Source organism: Scardinius erythrophthalmus (assembly GCF_964197995.2).
Source record: "Scardinius erythrophthalmus genome assembly, chromosome: 1".
Lineage (NCBI taxonomy): Eukaryota > Metazoa > Chordata > Actinopteri > Cypriniformes > Leuciscidae > Scardinius > Scardinius erythrophthalmus.
In genome coordinates, this window is record NC_138221.1 from 22,301,065 (window position 1) to 22,324,157 (window position 23,093).

Below are 23,093 nucleotides of genomic sequence, written 5' to 3' on the forward strand. Positions count from 1 at the left end.
TAAGAAATGCAACGTGCCAGAGACGTTGCCACAACGTAAATGTGTTTGCTGGGCACTTGGTCAGGTGGAACCAGGGATTGAACCACCAATCTTCCGGTTTGTAGACAATCTACATGAACCACTGAGCCACCGCCGCCCCGAATGACATCATGGCGCAAGTTGTGAATGAACCCGACCTGGCTGCGACCATCTTGGGAGAGACAAAAACATTTCCATGTTGATTCTGGCAGTCAACAACAGAGCAACTCACATGTGCACCACGTTTCTGCATCTTTCACGGTCGAGTGCGTACTTCGAATCGGAATTCAGTAATGGCGGCGCTCGACTGAATATGAGGGGGAGAGGGGCAGGGCGGGCTTCCTGCAGCATAGGTCTGCGGTGTCCATATATGGTATATCCTGCGCCGACTTGACAATTAACATCACGTATTTGAGTGCGCGTGCACGTGGGCTGGTTGATGAACCCAGGGGTAAACAAACGCAGTTTTAAATATCGGCTTCCCGGCCAGTGTATAATCGTTAGGCAATCATAACATACATTTTTTCTAGTGGAAAAGTGAAAATTACAGGTCATGACTCCTTTAAAATAAAAAGGAATTACAAAAAGGAATTAATTAAAGAGTTGTTAAAATAATAAAATAACCAGAAATTAGTAAAGAGTGTAAGGAATTATAAAACCAAAAAGAAGTGCATGTCAGTGAGATGACTGACATTTTATTGCCCAATTACGTGAAGTTTATGTCGAAGTCCCGCCCCCCACCACATAGTTGCTGTATGGAGGAAGCCATTTTCTTTTCTCTGGGTGACTAAAGAAAAAAATATCTGAGAACCTATAATGAATGACATATTCCTTTACAGAACAACTCACAGAAATCGACTATGAGCCAGTTTTAGAAATTTTTGGAAGAAATTACTTTATTCACTGTAGCAATTCAAGGACAGATGTAGGCTACTGGTATTTCTAAAAATAAGTGTTACAGTAGTATAACCATCAGGACGGCAGTGATGTGTGAACTGAATTTGATGACAGTGACACTGACACTAGTGTGTGACAGTGAAGTTATAGACTGTTTTCGTAGTAACGCTTTTCGGGTTTAGCACTTTGCAGACGGTCCCTTCGGATCTGTCTCTGTGCCGCCTGCGCATAGAGATCAATGTATTTTGTCCACTGCGAGGGAAAGCTCGTTTGGAGGAAAATTAAGTTGTAGCTGCTTGTCTACATTACTACGAATAAAAAGAGGTGTTATTTGTGCAGTAACAACGTTTAGCTCACGAGTTATTGACCCGGGAAGTTCGAATCTGTGAATTTACTGCCAACTTTACTCAAATGTCGAAGTTTTCTGAGGTAAGAGCAGTTCACGGTATTTCTCACATTTACAAAACCATCAAACACAATTAAATACAGTTTGATTAAGCGACGAGCTCATTTCTGTATTGTTTGCATCGATCAGCGCGATACTTGTGCGTCTTTTCTGGCGTCTTCCTTCCTTCCTACTGAAATAAACATTTAGTGCAGCAGCAGCGAGCATGAGGAGAATATGTCGAGTTCATTCAGACCTGAGCGATTTTGTGCTCGTTTGTGTGATTGTCTCGTCAAATCAAAAGTCAAAGTTTGAGATCAGTGAGGGGAATTGATGGGAATCGATCTCAAATAAATTAAGTGATAATCAAATCAATCAAAAATCAAGGGTCATACTGGAACATAGACTGCTAAATGCTTTACATTGAGCCTATAAGCCACGTGAGGCATTGAATTAATACTAATAAATATGAATAGCGTTTTATTCTTGGAATATTTGGAACAAATGATCTAACTACTATATTGCGAATGTAGTTATCATAAGATCAAATATAATTAATTTGGACATATTATGTTGCTGTAATTATTTTTCTGTAGTGGTTGAAGAAGATAAGTGTCATGGTGATGTTTTATCCATGCCATAGTGTGAGAAATAACAGTAATCTTTCAATTGAGCAGTTTTATAGTCTTTTGTCATCTATCTGACTCAAATAATGTGTTTCTAACAGCAAACACTCAGAATAAAGTGAGATGATCTGCTGATGATCTTGAATGGCTTGTTGAATGAGTGTTGATAGTCTGAGGCTCATCAATATTAACAGATCTGCTGAAAACACTCTTTATTTCATGACAATAGTTCCTGTTTTCACCTCATGTATTATGCTGATGTCTTCAGATCTCCTGTAAATGGACACTTAAAGCTCATTTCATTGGTGTCAATAGACTGAGGGTAATTGTTGGTAACTATACTGTACCTTTATTTCTGTGTTTATGATTTTAACTGTTTTTACCATTATTTTTATATTTGGAAGAATTTAAATTATTTAGATTATTTTCTTTAATTCTAGATACCTGTCTTTTAATGATGAAACAGAATAATGTTAGGATTAGCCATACAAACAATGAATGGATTGGCATCAGTTACTGTAGGATGAATATATAGACAGACATAAAGGCATATATACAAACATAAGTTCAACATATAATAAATAATAATAAAATAAACAACCCACTCCACTTGAATGCTAAACACTTGTGTTATTTATCACAGGGTTATTCATTTGAGCTTGTGTTTCTGGTGTCCCACTTTCACATTCGCATGAATAGAAGTCAATGAAGGAAAAGTCTAGTGTGAATGCCCATTAATCATTTAAACGTTTTAGTAAAATAAATATAAATCTCAAAGTTGGTGTCAACATATGGCAGTATTGTACATTTTAATTTTAATATCATGTTAGATAATTGAGTAATTTATCAAATCAAATATATTTAAAAGTGTTTGCTTAAGAAACATGGGATTTGTGCATAATGTTTAAAAATAATAATAATTGGAAGATAGATTTACCTCATTGAAAGTTTCAAGGACATATAATCAATTTATAAAAAGGCATTCTGCAAATGATCATAATATTTTAGAAGTGATATTTATATGTTGCATAGAAGTGTCATTAATAATAACACTCTCAGTAGGCTAATTGATATGTTTTTGATTTTGGGCAGATCTGCTCCTCCTACACCAATTACATCATCAATTAAGCTCCTCCCACAGCAGTTCGGCAATAAATGCTGTAAATTCCCATCAGCTACAAGTGAAGACGAGCATCAGAGCATCAGGAAGAGCTGAAATCTGCAAAGACTGAGTTTATTAAAGAGGACAGTGAGAACATGAGTGATCCAGAACCCTGCAGAATGAAACACACTGAAGATCCTAAAGAACAAAGAGGTTGGTGTTTATTCTTCATTCATTCATGATGCTGAAGAACATTCATGTTAGAGACATTCAAGCACTTCTTCACATTTAGATAAACAGTTAAACTATGAAATGGTACAGAATGTTCTTGGTTTTTTTTCAACAAATGGTCAGTAATGGGAGGTTTGAGACATTTTTATATTGATTGTCAACATCAGATCAAGCTAAATACTATTTTAACTTTTATATTACAACTCTTTTATATCTGGTTCCCAATTTGCAACAAAGTTACATGAATTTTAGTCATTTTCAACATTGTTTACAAAATTACATATTTTTTTAGGAATAATCAGTAAACACCAAGTTACTGATAAAGTTGTATTTGTCAAATATCATACAAGTTATTCATAGTTATAGAGATTCTTCTTACATAACTTTGGTAACAGGGTTGATTAATCAACACTGTACAGTTTGTGTAAAACAGAGACAATGGATTTAGATTATTTTCTTGTCCACCAATCATGCAGTAGAACGAGCCCAGATGATGGCTCTTCCTGAGTGTCACAATTTTAAGAAATGCTCTGTTTTCAAAAGAAGGAAAATCATGTCAGGAGTTACAGGGTTGAGTGAAACAAGTAGGACACAGATAAAGCTAATACAATTTTTCAATTTAAAACTAGTTAAAGCCACGGCCGCTCTACAATTTCTACAGACAACTGCAGTGGTCGTGAAATGACATCACATTCTGCGGCAGCTTTTTTACAAACATAAATTCTACAAATAACTAATAATCCACTCCACTTGAATGCTAAACGCTTGTGTTATTTCTCACAGGGTTATTCACTTGAGCTTGTGTTTCTGGTGTCCCACTTTAACAGGTATATGAATAGAAGTCAATGAAGGAAAAGTCTAATGTGAACGGCCATTAATACCTGTAATTCAAACATTTTTAGTAAAATAAATATTAATCTCAAAGTTGGTGTCAAAATATGGCAATATTGTATATTTTAATGCTGACTTTTTAAATGTTTTTATATTGTTGACTGAGGTCAACTTATGACGTTCGCTTAGTTTTTACATTCAACAACATCAAAATATTAGTCATAGTCTATTTCCTACCCTGGTTTTGAGCCTAGCTCCTGAACGCTCGGTTTTTATGGGCGTGCCGCATTAAAGACTTGGAAGTAAACGCCCACTGCTATGATTGGATAACAGTTTTGCATATTATAATAAGTTTCATGTAATGCGTGAATCGGTGGGTGGGGCTAAACAGGCAGTGTTGAAGTAGGCGTTGATAATCTTCTGCGGAGGCGGTGTTTGACACCCTTTGACGTCATAGATCCCCACTTTTAAATACCTGTCGTCGGTTTGCCTGGTGTCAATAAAAGCTTTTATTGGACTAACAAGGAAGTTGTCAGTTCTGAAACTTATAGGATATTCTTATAATACGATGACCTCTTATATGTCAAAAGCTCAAGGAAAATTTTATTTCTCAGTTCATCACCCCTTTAATATCATGTTAGATAATTGTGTCATTGATCAAATATATGTAATAGTTCTTGCTAAAGAAACATGGGATTCGGACCTATAATGTTTTTAAAATAATTGGAAGATAATTTTACCTCATTCATTTACCTCAATCAATTTGAAAAAGGCATCAAATTATCATAATATTTTATAACATTTGTCTACTTTCTACTATTACATCAGGGCTCAATTTCATGTCATTTTAACTTTATATATCTCTCATTGATTTATTTTGATGTACTGAAAATTTTATTTATTAATTTTTTCTTTCATGTCAGACCTGATGGAAGAGAGCGATGAGAGTGAAGAACTGAGTGAAGTGGAGGAGGAACATCATGTCAAACCTGGAGAAAAACCTTTGAGTCGCACAAAGACTAAAAAAACATTTTTAAAGAAAAGAAGAGCCAAGAAATCTTTCACCTGCACTCAGTGTGGAAAGAGTTTCACAAGAAAATGTAGTCTTGAGCGTCACATGAGAGTTCACACTGGAGAGAAGCCGTTCTCATGTGATCAGTGTGGAAAGAGATTCTCATGCAAACGAAATCTTGCGCTTCACATGATGATCCACACTGGAGAGAAGCCGCATGTATGCCATCAATGTGGGAAGAGTTTCATACGATCAGAAAAGCTTAAATTACACATGAGAATCCACACAGGAGAGAAGCCGTTCTCATGTGATCAATGTGGAAAGAGTTTCACAAACAAACGAAATCTTGCTTGTCACATGATGATCCACACCGGAGAGAAGCCGTTCTCATGTGATCAATGCAGCAAAACATTTATTAGGGCATCAGACCTGAAGACACACCTGACAGTTCATACGAAGGAGAAGCCACATTCATGTTCTGTGTGTGGAAAGAGTTTTTCACTGCGGCAACATTTAAAAGTACATCAAAAAATTCACACTGGTGTGAGAGAGTACATGTGCTTTGAGTGTGAGAAGACTTTTATGACAGCGAAATGTTTAAAACTGCACCAGAGGATTCACACTGGAGAAAAACCTTACAAGTGTTCACACTGTGACAAGAGATTCAGTCAGTCATCATATCTGAAAACACATGAGAGGATCCACACTGGAGAAAAACCTTACAAGTGTTCACACTGTGACAAGAGATTCAGTGATTCATCTTCTCTGAAAACACATGAGAAGATCCACAGTGGAGAAAAACCCTACAAGTGTTCACACTGTGACAAGAGATTCAGTCAGTTGGCCAATCTGAAAACACATGAGAGAATTCACACTGGAGAAAAACCTTACAAGTGTTCACACTGTGACAAGAGATTCAGTCATTCATCATCTCTGAAAACACATGAGATGATCCACACTGGAGAAAAACCTTACAAGTGTTCACACTGTGACAAGAGATTCAGTCAGTCATCATATCTGAAAACACATGAGATGATCCACACTGGAGAGAAGCCGCATGAATGCCATCAATGTGGAAACAATTTCACATACAAACATACTCTTGACTGTCACATGAGAGTTCACACCGGAGAGAAGCCATTCACATGTGATCAATGTGGGAAAAGTTTCAGTCATTCTTCACACCTTAAAGAACACATGAAGATCCACACCGGAGAGAAGCCATTTACATGTGATCAATGCGGCAAAACATTTATCTGTGTATCAGCACTGAAGAGACACCTGACAGTTCATACGAAGGAGAAGCCACATTCATGTTTTGTGTGTGGAAAGAGTTTTTCACTGTTGTTTAGTTTACAAGTACACCAAAAAATACACACTGGTGTGAGAGAGTACATGTGCTTTGAGTGTGGGAAGACTTTTACTAAAGCAAACTGTTTAAAACAGCACCAGAGAATTCACACTGGAGAAAAACCTTACAAGTGTTCACACTGTGACAAGAGATTCAGTGTGTCAACAAATCTGAAAAAACATGAGAGGATCCACACTGGAGAAAAACCTTACAAGTGTTCACACTGTGACAAGAGATTCAGTCGGTCAACAAATCTGAAAACACATGAGATGATCCACAGTGGAGAGAAACCTTACAAGTGTTCACATTGTGACAAGAGATTCAGTCGATCGGCAGATCATAAAAGACACGAGAGGATTCACAGCAGAGAGAAGCCGCACATGTGTGATTAGTGTGGAACAAGTTTCGCTGTTAAAAGTCACCTGAAGATACACATGAAGATCCATACAGTGGAGAAACCACATGACCACAGTCGTTTATTTTCATGTGCTGAGCAACATGAAGTCTCTTCTGTTCAAGTTAGTCACACATCACCCTATAGCCAAATCTCTCCTCTCCACCTATAGCCGGTGTGTGGTGAGCACAGGACACTTTGTTGATTGATTGATATCTATTAACTTGTGTTCAACCAACAGGAATCTGTTATTTGTCAGTTCAGATCTATGCAAAAAAACAAAACAAATTCGCTCTCTGACAGTAGGTGGCGCTCATGTAAAAGCCTATACTGGGCTCTAGACTGCAACTAAATGGTCATATTTTGCGACTTTTTTTTTCTGCCGGTGCGAGAGCAGCCATTTCTGCTGCATATGAGAAACATCACACGGCAAACAAAAGCAGAATAGAACCGCGCTACTCGTTTGAGCTGCGCATTGCAAACAATTATATCAGCTCGAAGCAATTCTAGACAGAGGTTTACTCGTGGGCCAATCTCGATCACAAAACAACGTTACTACACAGCGCTGGCAGATCCATTGAAAAAGCATTTCACCTAAAAAGGAAAAATAGCACATGATTTACCCACCCTCAAGTCATCTGTAACGGTCACCAGCTGGAGTGCCCTTGAGAGCCACCAGAGGACACTCCACATCAGACTATTATCAATCCCTCACAAACTACATTTCCCATAACTCACTGCCTGGACTCATCATCACTGATTGCATTCACCTGTGTCTCATCACCCTGTTAGTCTCAGCCTATTTATACCATGTTCACTCATTCACTCACTGCAATTCCGAGCATTCTCCTGGTTTTCTTGTCTCTTGGTTTTGGATTTCTTGCCCTGTTCCCTGGATTACTCTTTTGCCTCTGCCCCCTTCCTGTGTTTGTTTGTTTGTTTGTTTGTACGGACTGCCTGCCTGTGTTTTGACCCATTGCCTGTACTTTGGATTGCCCATAATAAAGCTGTGTTTGGATTCTCCACCTTCGTGTCTTGGAGCAGTTCAACATGACATCATGACTTTGCGTATAAATAACACGCAACTTTCAAGTCAAGTGGCGTGTTATTATATGCATTTTGAGCTTTCCACGTGTATGTCCACGCCGTTAAACGTCAGAGTGATTCCGTGTGTATGTGTACGCCGTTAAATGTCCGAGCGAAACGGAGGAAAATGTATATCTACATCTGGGGAGCAATATTTTTTTTTCCTAGGATGGTAGGGGAACACTCATAAATGGTATTAACCCGAGTGATGGGTAGGTTTAGGGACGCGGTTGGGGTAGGTCATATATATTTATATACAGTAATGTAACGTAAATCAACGGCGTTGATAAACACGCTGAAAAGCGATTATGCGTGTTGATAAATGGAAATACGAATTGGCGTGTCATGTATACGCCATTTCATGAGATCAGTCTGAGCAGTTTGTGACATCATCCTAGGTGTATATGGCATTCTTCTATCAGATGAATACAATCAAAAGTTATATTAAAGGAGTCATAACCTAGTATTACCTTGGATACCTACTGCTGTATTATAGTCTTTCAGGCCCTTCTAAAAAAGAAAAGTGGAAAAAAAATAAACACAGAGCTCCTCAGACCCTTATTTCTGAAGGCATTATTGTCTCGCGAGATCTGATGCGATGTTTTGGCTGTCGTGGACGGTCATTTTAATAATGCAAATGAGGGGCGCGTTGATTGGTTGCAGGAAGGAGGGGGGTTGACACCGCAGGTAATGCTTTAGCATATCATTCCATAATTACATCATGGCGCAAGTTGTGAATGAACCTGACCTGGCCGCGACCGGCTTCCCGGCCAGTGCATAAGCGTAAGGCAATCAATAGCCGAGTACATGATGATCTCAGTCATTTGTTTTTTGCAAAGTATATTAGCAGCCATTCAACATGTTTACCTCGAAGCTAATACTCCCGCCAGTGTTGTGCCTGAACACGTTCATATTTTGGGCGAACGTGAACTGAACGCATTACTGCCTGATGAACGTTACTGTGAACTCATTCATTCTGGTGTCTGAACGACACGCTCTCTCAGTTTAACTTCGTTCAGTAGGATGCCGGATTTCTATAAAGCCTTCCAGGCGAAAACCCACCTAAAACACACCGTAAACCGGCCTTAATATGTACCGGAAAAACACCCAATCTGGCAACACCAGCCACCAGTGTCCATTGACTCTCTTGTGATCTCGTTCATCAAAATGAACAAATCTTTTTTCGAGTCATTTCGTTCATTTAAGGGGCTTTAAATGTTACTATTAACTGGCAAATTCCCCGAACACATCAACCTACGCAATCTTGATCATATTCTGAATTAAGAAATCATTATAATGCAGTCAAAAATCGTTTACAGGGAACATAAATAATTACTTCACCTCGAGTCTTTCGTTTATTTGTCTAGTGACAGACGCAATAGCATACAATAGCCGCATTAGCAGTTAGCTGCAGTTTGTAACACACAGTAGAGCAATAAAAACAGTCTTACCGTTTCAATTGCAGGCAATTTTGTTGGAATGGCGCTTTTCCCGAGCTTCGATGAAAACTTCACCTGATATTGCCCCAAATTTGTGAAGGATTCCGGCGTACAATGTTTAGCACAGCACAAACACCTAACGATAAGCCAGTGGGAAGGGTTGAAGGAACCGCGTCATTAAAAATGAATTTAATCCACTGGTCCCTGATAGCTAGGTCCGTTCTTGGTAGAGAAAACACATTTAAAGGAGAACTCGGTAACTCTAGCGAACTCTAGTCACTTCTTCGCTGATTTTCCCTTTAGTTGTCGCATGTTTTCCCCACGAGCTCCCCCTACAGCTGTGGGAGGGTGTATATTTCACAACACAGTCGTAAAAAACTCACTTGCGGCGGCCTCCTCCCCCTCTCTACCGCTGCTCATGTGCATTTGTTTTGATCGGAGCAAGCCAACTGTATCGTGTGGAGCTATGTCTACCGAGGTGGGTAATCTGGTAATGCATCATACATGCGTGTGTGTGTTTATGTCGAATTGCCGTAAAGCAATTTGTGTTTCGCGCTCGTTCTCGTTCTAGTTCTCGCTTCTCACGAGACTTCCAATTTCTATCTTGCCGGGACGGTAGTCCCCAAGTTGCAAGGTTGGTTTTCCGCCTGGGAACGCTGGGGGGAGCGGGGAAAGTCACCAATATCACCAGAACAGGTTGTTTAACCATCCAAATTATTTCTAGACAGTTTTATTAAGTTAAAAAAGTTACCAAGTTCTCCTTTAAATGTTGATTCTGACAGAGCAACTCACGTGTGCACTAGTTTCTGCATCTTTCGCGACTGAATATGAGGGGGAGAGGGGAAGGGCGGGCTTCCTGCTGCGGTGTCCATATATGGTATATCCTGCCCCGTCTTGACGTCAAGACGTGGGCTATTTTACAAACCCTGAGGTAAACAAACGCTTCACTTTTAAATATCGGCTTCCCGGCCAGTGTATAATCATTATGCAATCATAACATACATTGATTCTCGTGGAAAAGTGAAAATTGCAGGTTATGACTCCTTTAAAAAAAAAAATGTACTGGCTCTTCCAAGCTTTATAATGCAGTGAATTGCAGTTTCTGTTTTGAAATCCATAAAAGTGCATTTATCCATGATAAAAGTGCTCCACACGTCTCCGGGGGGTTAATACAGGCCTTTTGAGAAGAATGTAAAATACACGTCAGATGACTTCAGAGTAAATCATGGGCTAATTTAAATTTTGGGGTAAAATATACCTTTAATTCAGTTTTAAAAACATTACAGCGAGATCTAGTGAGAAAGCATTTGAATTCAGTGCAGTTTTAACAACACAACACAGAATTATCTGTTATTAACCATATACTGTATATCAGATCAAACAGCACTGACTTGGAAGCCAGGAGAAACATTGTGCCATGAGCGAATAAGTTCATGAAGTTTTAACCCTTGTGCTGCATTATATATTTTATGACGTTGAGTGCATTAAGGGACAAAAATGTCCACTCTAAACACTGGCATAAAACTATTTTATATTAATATTTTTTTCCACTTTCACTGAGTTAAATCTTTTAACCAGCATCAGTCCTCATCATAACTACCAAATGATTATTTAATTTCAGGATTTTAACCCTCTAAATTCCAGTTTTGGTGAAGATACCATCAATTTGTATAAGAGGAAAAAACACAAAAATTTAATTATTATCCATGTACTAAATGCAAAGTGAAAACCTTGGCTTTGGATTATCACAGTCTTGAATATGTCAAAGATTAGCAGCAACATTATTTTTGGTGCATTGTTTTGTGCTACGTCAGATTTAAAGGGGCATTTCACCCGTGGGAACATTAATCTTTATTGAAAGTGGACTACATATGTGTAGTCGAAATGTAACAAAAATTTCGAATTTGGTGCCTCCTGGACCGAGAAAACACAGAAAGTAACTTTAGTGCGCATTTGTATAAAAGACAACAACTCCCACTAATCCAGAATACCACCATATGCGTGCGCCCGCGCCGCTTTCTCCATCATATGCGGGGAGAAATGGTTCACAAAACAAATGTCCGTGTCCTCGTCTGATTCAGAGATTTCGTCCAGGAGAAATTGGCATCGATGAAATTCTTTGAGCAGACGGACTCTATCTCTGTGGCCGTAGGCGCACAGGCACCAGCAGTCCCCCCTAGCTCGAGCCGCGAGCTCCTCGTCCGCGACCCTAGCCTAAAGAAGCCGCAGCAGCCGCCTCCTGTTCAGCTGCTCTTTGCTATATTGCGGCTCATAAAAGTAGCCACACACATCCGAGTCAAGCATCAGACTTTCAAAATCCTCTTCTTTCATATCATATTGAGTACCTTCCGCCATTGTCATAACTTTACATCTGTCTCAACAGCGCCTGTTAGCTTAGCTTCCAAACAAGATGGTGGATATTGCTTTTAGTTTCTGCAAGTGAAGTCCCACCCACTGATCTGTAATAGTCTTTAGGGTGAGTGGGTCCCACCCCCTGGAATAATGAGGACGAGTGTTTGTAGTCTCAACCCCTATTCAGATATTTGACTTCCAGCTTACAATGACGCAAAATGACGATTTTTACATCATTGTAAGCAGGAACTGCAAAACTGAAATCCTTATTTCTCCCATCACAGGGAAATATTAGGGAATAATGCATGACCATTCAAAAATATGACTGTGTTTCTAACTATACAAAGCTTAATGCAAATGGGTGAAGTGACCATTTAAAAAAATAAAAAAATCACACGTAGCGTGTTAAGGAGAAATTTGTTCCAGTTTAAACCCATTAAAATATCCATTTTTGAACCCACTGTCATAATATCATAAAATCATAATTTCTATTCAAATACTGTGTCATTACAAAGCATTGGGGTAAAATATTTACTTTTTACTGTTTTCCACCAGTTGGTACCATTTTTCATATAATTGACATACTGCAAACATCTGCAGTATTGCAAACATTTTCCTGATTTCTACTAGATGTCTATAACCCGTGCCTGTCTCCCTACACATCAAAATTTGCTCTAGAAAGAAAGCAAAACTACAAGATCACAATGAACATTTTATTGTTATAAATTCTCTAAACATATCAAAAACTTCAAAACAAAATGGGGTCATTGTTCAAGGGACCAGCAGGATGGTTGGAATGTGTCAGCAGGGAGCCTGGGCAAAATGGGAGCATGCAGTGGACCGCAGAGTCTCATGGGCAGAGCTGTGGAAAGCAGACCCTCATCGAATACGGTTCCTGATCCAGGCTGTCTACGATGTACTACCGAGCACATGCAACCTGTTCAGCTGGGGATTGGTGGAGTCACCAGCCTGCAACCTCTGCCTGAAGAGGGGTTTGAAGGCCCTGGGCGAGGGTCGCTACTGGTGGCGCCATGACCAAGTCCTGAAGGCAAAAAACTTTTACAGAAATTTTCCTTAAATGTTTTACAGAAAAACAGTTATAAAAAAAATATTTTACAAATATTTCCTGAATTATTACGATCAAACACCTTCACTGTAAAAAAAAAATCCCATAAAAGAAAACGGTCAATGACTGTCAGCAACCATAAAATTAATGTCAAATATCCTAATTTAAATAAGTGCAAAACACTTTTACCGAAATCTTCATTAATCGTTTTTAACAAACACACAGTTATTTCAGATTTATTTTCTGAATTTTTTTACTACAACATATGCAGTTAACTACATGCATGATTTGCTGTGACTATACGTCACTGCATCAGCAACTACACACAAAATGTGCGAAAATAGAGCACTTTAAGTACATTATGGAAGTGTACTAAGTGCACTTAAAATAAAATGTATTTTAGTGAACTTTTTTTTTCACCTGGGCTTATCTATAGAAGCGTAAATTCGTTTTTTATTTGTTATAGTTTTGATAATATGTGCATGGCTTAATCTTAAAATTATATTCTTAGTCTTAACATGATCATGTTTCACGTTGTGGTCCTGGGGGTGGCCACTTTCATCAGAAGAATCATCAGATTAGCCTACCTTCGTGATAACGCAAAGAGGTCTGCTGTGGCGGTCCGTTCAGAATTCGCCTAGAAGCTAGCTCACTTTTCTGAACGGACCGCCACAGCAGACCTCTTTGCGTGATCACGAAGGTAGGCTAATGGCTGAATCGGAATTTATAAGCAAAATCACGGGAATCAATAGCCTAATACAGCCCAGTTGTGCTAAAATGAATATCATGAGACGTCCATCATCAGATGAATGATATGGAAAAGTTAAGTTAAAGCAGCTAAAGCCAGTGCTACTACCCATGCGAATATGAACACTAAGCTTTCCCCTCCAAAAATGTAGCCTAAAACTTATCTAAGTAGCCTAATATACAGTTTTTCGTTGTCATCCTGCCTCTCCAAATGCAAAACTGACATTAACAAAATGCAATAACAGCTGAAAAAGTACTTGGGTGTGTGTTTTATTTTATATTTACCGTTCAATTATGCAATTATTGCTGTCTGTCCCATAGAAGAACATGACAGCCAGCGTATGTTTCGGAACTATTGGGGCTTACGTCAACCACGTGACAGCCATAGCGGCGACATCAAAGAGTGTCGCAACTCTTTCTCTCTATGGCTCTGGGCAAGGCTACCTTTTTAGTGACAACTGACAACGCACACCATTTTATTATCTGCTTACCTTGATTGTCATTCAAACTTTAAAAACGTGCATCGGTGAGCTCAGACTCTGAACTCTCTCTGAAATTCTCACACGCAACTGACGTATCAGGTGCAAGGGTTTCAGCGAATCAACGATCAGAGAATACTGCAGTGAGAACGTTGTAGGCAGATGTTACAGCTGTGGGCTCCTCTCCTCAGAGCCGGATTAACGCAAAGGCAAACTAGGCACGTGCCTAGGGCCCGATTGGCGGGATGGGGCCCAGACAGAGGGACAAAAAAAAAAAAAAAAAAGTACAAATGTCCTATCTACAATTTATTTCAATATTTATTAATTCACTATAAATAGTGACGATGTTTATCTTAACCATAGACTGTTACATTACTGCAGTTAAACCAATTAATGTGTGCCGGCATCTGAAAGTATGTGTAACGAACGCATCCATCAGATGCTGCGAGGCTAAAGCCTAATAAGCACACAAAGAAGCACAGCTCATAATGCAGGTGTGAGAGTTGTCGTCATCTATTTTGGAGTGATTGCAATGTATTCTAAATATAAACTTGTACTGTAGATCAGCGTCATTTCTAGAAAAATCATTCACCGCTTTATTACGAGTTTAAAAGAGCGCGAGCGTCATTAACGTGCCCAGACGCGACGCTTTGAATTTGCGCGTACAATGAATAACATCGCGTCGGGAGCTGACTAGTAAAAAAGCTACAAAATTAAAAGACAAGACGTCTGTATTCTAAGTTAAAAAGCCAACACACTACAACATTTTTAAATGTTTCAAATAGTCTAAAGGATCTCATATATATGGGTCTATCTTCTAAATTCTGCTGATGATTAGATTCCTGACATTACGCCAATAATTTCACTTTATATATTTTTTTCTGCTCAGTAGCGATCGTGTCTTTCTCTTCCACTTGATTTGTGTATAGCATATTTAAGGTAGCAATGCAATATAAAAGCACTTATGCTCATCTACTGAAGTGGGATTCTGGAACTGTGAATAAATTGAATAAAACAGCAAAATAACAACAACAACAATAACATCTTCATTAAACAAAAAAGAGATTACCGTAGATAAAGTTTGATTAATATGTACAGTACCGGTAAAAGTCTGGACCCATTACTATTTTTAATGTTTTTGAAAGAAGTTTATTATTATGCTCTACAAGCCTGCATTTATTTGATCAAAAATACAGAAAAAAAAATATATGTGTTAAATATATAAAAAGTGATAGTGAAGACTTTTTTAAAACAACTCTTTAATAATCAAAAATCCTGAAAAAAAGTATCACAGGTTATAAAATAAATATTAAGCACCATTTCTAACATTTGATAATAAATCAGAATGATCACGTGGCACTAAATTCAGCTTTGCATCACAGAAATATAAAGTATAGTAAAATAGAAAACCATTATTTTAAATTTTAATAATATTTCACTTTATTATTTTTCTGTTTTTTTGATCAAATAAATCCAGGCTTGATGAGCATAAGAGACTTCTTTCAAAAACATTAAAAATAGTAATGTGTCCAAACTTATGTACTGTGTAAGTAAAAATATACTGCTTTTAAAATTAAATGTTGTATAAATAAAAAGGTTAGGAATCATATTTGTTTCAAGTGTTTTTTTATTGGGGGTGGGGGGCCTCCAACATGAATTTTGCCTAGGGCCTCCTAATGTCTAGAACCGGCTCTGCCTCTCCTGTCATTAATACGCTGTGGTCTAGTCTAGCCATCAACAGAAAATTGAGAGGGGAGAAAAATGGATTTTGGCGTGACGTTTCTTGCGTGTGCATGAGAGCATGAGAATGATGCTGAAAGCGCGAGTGTCATGCCAGACGCGTGAGGGTTGGCAACCCTGAATTACCCCCCCACATCTGAATTTCATGTGGCGCATTCACATGGGATAAGCGAAGCCTGTGATTTTACTCTAATTTACTGACTTATCTCCCGGATACGATGTCAAAAGGCTATTGCTTAGTAATGTCTTGTTGTTATATGTTTAGCTGTATGATATATCATACACATAATAATGTTCTTTACCGCTGCCACGGCGATGCGTAAGGCAAATACAAAAGAGTTCACTGAGACGAAGAGATCCAAACAAATAAAGGTTTTTTCCAGAGTCCAGACGATGAAGGATCACGCACACACCAGGTAACACAAACAATAACGGACACCAGACAGAACACAGGCAGGAACTTAAATACACAGTGATGATTAACAAATGACTAGCAGCTGTAATGAAAGTGATTAGTGTCCATGGTGACAGATCAGTGGTGGGAAACACAGACAGGGAAACACATGTGAGGAATGCAACAGTAGCCGCGTTTCCATTACCCTTCAAATTGCGCAAATTGAAATTGCGAATTGAAAATGCGCTCAATGGAAACACGTCAATTTCGCAAAAACTCGCTTTTATCGCAAAAAAGTTTTTGCGCTCGCATGAGGTGGTTTTTCAGGCAATTCGAAAAAGAAATATTTCGCAAAACTGCAATGGAAACAGTTTTTGCGCATTTACAGGTCACCTGACTTAGAAGGCGCGGTGTGTTTGGACAGAATACGAGACGGAGTTCTTTATTTAATTCATAAAAGACAAAATAATGACAGAAATACTGGATTCTAAACATCAAAGAAATGCCAGAAATGAGTGAGAAAAACCCAGAAACACTTCATATGTGCCGCTCACAGACACAGTATAAGGTCTTTCCTTGCCATTAATGCTTGGATAACACGCCTACGTTTCCTTCCATTAATAATAATAACGTCTAGTGCGGTACATGGCTGTGATTTATATATAAACTTACCAATGTCCGTTGCCATGATTTTTGGAATGACTTATCGCGAGAGGAAAAAATGACGTTTTAGTCGCATAACATCGGTTAATGGAAACGCCGTCATTTCGCAATAGTTTTTTATCGATATTTTGAAAAAAAAAAAATCGCAAAAGTTTTGCGCGAATCTTTAATGGAAACGCGGCTAGTGACAATCGCATGCAGCATTCGTTTTGTTTTTGCTACTATCACTCCAACGCAGCCTCCATTCTTCGTGAAAGAGTTATAAAAAGGCACACAGGAAACAAAATCACAGAGATGCCGATTCACACGGTACTAAAATTATCACAAGACATCGGTGTCCGGCGAAACATGGTAGGTCATTTGCGGGGGAATTTTTACATTACAAATTACAGACATTGTCGATTCACACAGGATAAAGATCAAAGACAACCTTCGCAAAAATGTTATTCTATTTCATAGTTTACCTGTCAAAATATAGGTGAAAATATGTCCGAAAAGAAACAAAGATTGCAGACCTACTGGTGAAGGACGCGATGAGCCGGTCCCTCCTGCCGATATGAAGACCGGCTTCTACAACCCGTACTTCATTGTACCCAAGAAAGGCGGTGGGTTATGACCCATCTTGGACCTGCGTGTCCTGAACTGGTCCCTTCACAGACTGAATGCGTCAAATGCGGCCATCGATGCAGCCCCTGAATTGGGACACAGCTTTTGTTTCTCAGCAAGTCAAAGTCAAGTCATCTTCATTTATATAGCGCTTTTAACAATGTAGATTGTCTCAAAGCAGCTTTACAGAGATAAGCGTAGAATTTAAGGTAACAGAGATTGTTTCGGCTTTACAGCAGAGTTAAGTTATTTCCATTTGTTATTAAATTAGGGGCCGCTAAGACGACACCATTCCCTCTACACAGACTTTAAACGCGAACCTGTGAGAAACGCTGATGGCGTTCACATGCGCATTTAGAATGGGTTCTATAGTTATGTGCGTTTGAATATACACAGGTTTGGAATTCCCTACAAGCCAAGCCTAAACAAAATACTTGTCTTTCCTTATTAATTTTGATAAGGAATTTTATTTTATTTGTTGCTTTGGGGAAGGACCGCGAGACGAATTTTCCCGACAACGCCTTATCTGTAGAGTGGTAGTGGGATCCTCCATAGGGAGAGACTAGTTGGCACTTCAGCACTGCGTTGTCATCGGTCCAGGTGAAGGTCCTTCGTCAGATCTGGATACGGCCTGGATCCGGCAGGCTGCAGGAAAAACCTCGGGATAAACACAGACACTAAAATTAGCGTAGATGCCATTCTTCTCATGATGTAACGAGTACATCAGGATTTTTGGGAAGTGTTCCCGGTTCCGGCTGACCTACTATATGCAGCCTAACATTAAATTATAGAAGTCTATAATGTATTATGTGAAAGCTAGGTCAAAGAGATGTGTCTTTAATCTGGCTTTGAACTGACAGAGTGTGTCTGCTTCCCGGACAATGTTAGGAAGACTGTTCCAGAGTTTTGGTGCTAAATAGGAGAAGGATCTACCGCCAGCAGTCGATTTTGATATTCTAGGTATTATCAACTGGCCGGAATTTTGAGATCGTAATAGACGTGACGGACTATAATGCGTTAAGAGCTCGCTCAAGTACTGCGGAGCTAAACCATTTAGTGCTTTGTAAGTAATCAGCAATATTTTAAAATTGATGCGATGTTTAATAGGGAGCCAATGCAGTTTTGACAGAACTGGGCTAATATGGTCATACTTCCTGGTTCTGGTAAGAACTCGAGCTGCTGCGTTTTGAACCAGCTGTAGTTTGTTTATTAAGCGTGCAGGGCAACCACCCAGTAGAGCATTACAATAATCTAGCCTTGAGGTCATGAACGCATGAACTAATTGTTCCGCATTTGTCAATGAGAGCATATGGCGTAATTTAGATATATTTTTAAGATGGAAAAATGCAGTTTTACAGATACTAGACACGTGACTTTCAAATGAAAGATTGGTATCAAAGAGCACACCCAGGTTCCTAACCGACGACGAAGACTTAACAGAGCAGCCATCGAGTGTTAGACAGTATTCTTGATTATTACGTGAGGAAGTTTTTTGTCCAATAATTAGAAACTCTGTTTTTTCAGAATTTAGAAGTAGGAAATTACAAGTCATCCAATTTTTTATATCCGCTATGCATTCCGTTAATTTTGTGAATTGATAAGTTTCGTTAGGTTTTGAAGAAATATAGAGCTGAGTATCATCGGCATAACAGTGAAAGCTAATGCCATGTTTCCTAATGATATCTCCAAAGGGTAGCATGTACAGAGTGAACAGCAGCGGTCCTAGTACTGAGCCTTGTGGTACGCCATACTGAAATTGTGATCGATGAGACATCTCTTCATTTACTGCTACAAACTGATAACGGTCAGATAAGTATGATTTAAACCATGCTAGTGCATTTCCCGTAATGCCAACATAATGTTCTAATCTATTTAAAAGAATGTTGTGGTCGATGGTGTCAAATGCAGCACTAAGATCGAGTAACACTAATAGAGAGATACAACCACGATCGGATGATAAGAGCAAATCATTTGTGACTCTAACGAGAGCTGTTTCGGTACTATGGTACGGTCTAAATCCTGACTGGAAATCCTCGCAGATATCATTTCTTTCAAGAAAGGAACACAGTTGTGAGGATACTGCCTTTTCTAATATCTTTGACAGAAAAGGTAGATTCGAGATCGGCCTGTAATTGACTAATTCTGAAGGATCAAGTTGCGTTTTTTTAACAAGTGGTTTAATCATAGCCAGCTTAAAGTTTTTTGGTACGTATCCTAGAGACAAAGACGAATTAATGATATTCAGAAGAGGATCTATGACCTCTGGAAGTATTTCTTTCAGTAGCTTAGTCGGTATAGGGTCTAACATACATGTTGTAGATTTAGATGATTTAATGAGTTTAGTAAATTCTTCCTCTCTTATAGCAACGAATGAATCAAATTTTTCCTCAGGGAGACTACAATGCACTGCCTGATGTGATACTGTAGTAGACGGTTGCATAGTTATAATTTTGTCCCTGATATTATCAATCTTATAAGTGAAGAAGTTCATAAAGTCATTACTGCTGTGTTGCTTGGAAACTTCGGTGCTTGAAGCTTTATTTTTCGTTAGTTTAGCCACCGTTTCAAATAAATACCTAGGATTATGTTTATTTTCTTCTAATAGGGTTGAAAAATAAGCAGATCTAGCAGCTTTTAAAGCCTCTCTGTAAGTAATTGAGCTCTCTTTCCATGAAATGCGAAATACCTCTAGTTTTGTTTTCTTCCAGTTGTACTCCATTTTTCTGGCTGCTCTCTTAAGGGCCCGAGTGTGCTCGTTGTACCACGGCATTGGACTATTTTTTTTAATCTTCTTAAAGCGAAAAACCCAAAAACTTTTCCAATTGTCTATGAATTCTATATTATTAAGCGGACACCACCGAGACAGCCAACCGTTAAGCGAACATAATCTTCTAACTATCTCATGACTCCTGCGAACAGGAAGGGGGTCAGAGCAAATGACAGTCCTTGACATCGTACTTGCAAGTTCACACACCTCTTTAATATTAATTAAACAGCATAATTAAGCATATAAAGATTAACTACTTATCATGATATCAGACTGTGGTGATGTAGTTTCTCCACTGTATGGATCTTCATGTGTCTCTTCAGCTGACTTTTAAAAGAGAAACTCTTTCCACACTGATCACACGTGTGCGGCTTCTCTCCAGTGTGGATCCTCTCATGTGTTTTCAGAGATGATAACTGACTGAATCTCTTGTCACAGTGTGAACACTTGTAAGGTTTTTCTCCAGTGTGGATCCTCTCATGTGATTTCAAAGATGATGAATCACTGAATCTCTTGTCACAGTGTGAACACTTGTAAGGTTTTTCTCCAGTGTGGATCCTCTCATGTCTTTTCAGATGTTGTGACTGACTGAATCGCTTGTCACAGTGTGAACACTTGTAAGGTTTTTCTCCAGTGTGAATTATCTGGTGCAGTTTTAAACATTTCGCTGTAATAAAAGTCTTCCCACACTCAAAGCACATGTACTCTCTCACACCAGTATGAGTTTTCTGATGGGTATGTAAAGATTGCCGCACTGAAAAACTCTTTCCACACACAGAACATGAATGTGGCTTCTCCTTTGTATGAACTGTCAGGTGTGCCTTCAGGTTTGATGCCCTGAGAAATCTTTTTCCACACTGATCACATATGAACGGCTTCTCTCCAGTGTGGATCATCATGTGAAGCTCAAGATTACGTTTGGTTATTAAAGTCTTTCCACACTGTTGGCACGCATACGGCTTCTGTCCGGTGTGGATCTTCATGTGTTCCTTAAGATTTGTTTTTCGTCTGAAGCTTTTCCCACATTGATCACATGCATGCGGCTTCTCTCCGGTGTGGATCCTCATGTGACACTCAAGGATACTTTTCTTTGTAAAACTCTTTCCACACTGAGTGCAGGTGAAATATTTATTGGCTCTTCTTTTCTTTAAAAATGTATTTTTAGTCTTTGAGCGACTCAAAGGTTTTTCTCCAGGTTTGACATGATGTTCCTCCTCCACTTCACTCAGTTCTTCACTCTCCTCCTTCACTTTACTCAGTTCTTCACTCTCCTCCTTCACTTCACTCAGTTCTTCACACTCCTCCTTCACTTCACTCAGTTCTTCACTCTCCTCCTTCACTTCACTCAGTTCTTCACACTCCTCCTTCACTTCACTCAGTTCTTCAATCTCCTCCTTCACTTCACTCAGTTCTTCACTCTCCTCCTTCACTTCACTCAGTTCTTCAATCTCCTCCTTCACTTCACTCAGTTCTTCACTCTCCTCCTTCACTTCACTCAGTTCTTCTCTCTCCTCCTTCACTTCCATCAGCGCTGAAATATATAAAAAATAATTCATTTATTTTTTAGGACACAATAATTCAAAGAGAGAAAAATCAAGTGAAAGGAAATTAAAGTGAGCCCTGGTTTAATAGCAGAAAGTAAACAACTGCTATAAAATATTACAACCATTTTTTTTTGCCTTTTTATAAATCAATTATACATCCCTGAAACTTTTCGATTGTGGTTCAATGATATTCCAATTATTATTTTTGAAAGCATTATACGCACAAATACCATGTTACTGTAGTGAGAACTATTACATATTATAACTATTACTATTGTCTAACCTAATTTTACCATAAAAATATACAGGGTTTCCCCAGGTTTGATCACCCCAAATTTAAGACTTTTTTAAGACCTTTTTAAGACCACTTTAATGAAAATTAAGACCTACATCGCACCCATTATGCAGTCGTAAAACACCAGATCAAGTCCCAATAATGACTATTACTAACAAATGTTTTAATTAAAAATACATTATTATAAAAAAAAAACTCATTCAACAACACACTGCAAAGTGATGTTTTTGGTAAATATCAAACATTCATAACAATAAACAGATAAACTAACTTTTCAAATCGTCAAAGTAAAGTTTCTCAGCATTCAAATTGCTTCAACCATTGCTTCAGAGGGGTAGACAGATAGGTAAGAGAGATATAGATAGTAGGGGTGTAAAAGTTCACAAAATTCACGGTTCGGTTCAATACGATACACTTGTGTCACGGTCCGGTACGTTTTCGATACAGCAAAAAGAAAGAAATGCCAGAGAATTATTTTATTTTTTTTAATTAAAACTAACATAATAAAGTAGGCTATGATATATATATATATATATTTTTTTTTTTTTACTTTGACCAATGATGGAGCTATAGGAGCATAAACAATACAGCTCCTTGGAAAAAATTAAATAGCCTATTGTAGTAGTTATAAACAAAGGTCTATTTTTATTTCAGATTAACATTTGAGGGCAGCAATTGTATTCATAATGTCAAAACAAAACCAATGTAATGTTACTTGAAAGCATTATAGCCTACTATCCCTGCCAAACTTCCATGGTTGCAGTTAGTGTTACTACAGTAAATCCATGGTGAATGTTTAATAGTTCATTCATGGCACAATGTTTCTTCCTGGCTTCCACGTCAGCGCTGTTTGATCCGTTAATAACAGAGAAATGTGAATGTTTCTCACTAGATCTCACAGCGATGATATTACTTCTGTGGCTAATTCAAATGATGTATTTACTGGATCTCTTATTACCGCTGTGTAACAGTGTCGCTTGATCAAGATCGGCTCGCGCTGCACTGGTCCAAACTGATAAACGGTCCTTCAACCACACAATAATGAGTAGCCCAGTTACGTTTGCACAT

At 38.5% G+C, this 23,093-nt stretch overlaps 2 protein-coding genes across 2 annotated transcripts in view; one reads left to right on the top strand and one right to left on the bottom strand.

Annotated features, from left to right (window-relative positions):
• The window catches only part of LOC308697049 (uncharacterized protein), a 94,471-nt gene that overhangs the window by 68,357 nt on the left and 3,021 nt on the right, over positions 1–23,093 (bottom strand). The gene's annotated exons all lie outside the window — the stretch shown is intronic.
• Positions 804–7,872, top strand: LOC308697039 (uncharacterized protein). The gene is made up of 3 exons (XM_081376091.1): positions 804–1,344; positions 3,019–3,241; positions 5,014–7,872. Exons 2-3 carry the CDS (start codon positions 3,184–3,186, stop codon positions 6,843–6,845), a joined length of 1,890 nt encoding a protein of 629 aa, XP_081232217.1. The 5' UTR covers positions 804–1,344; positions 3,019–3,183; the 3' UTR covers positions 6,846–7,872.

Coding starts and splice junctions, on each gene's coding strand:
- LOC308697039 (XM_081376091.1), top strand. CDS start 3,184: ATGAGTGATCCAGAACCCTGCAGAATGAAACACACTGAAGATCCTAAA. Junction 3,242..5,013: donor AGATCCTAAAGAACAAAGAG/GTTGGTGTTTAT, acceptor CTTTCATGTCAG/ACCTGATGGAAGAGAGCGAT.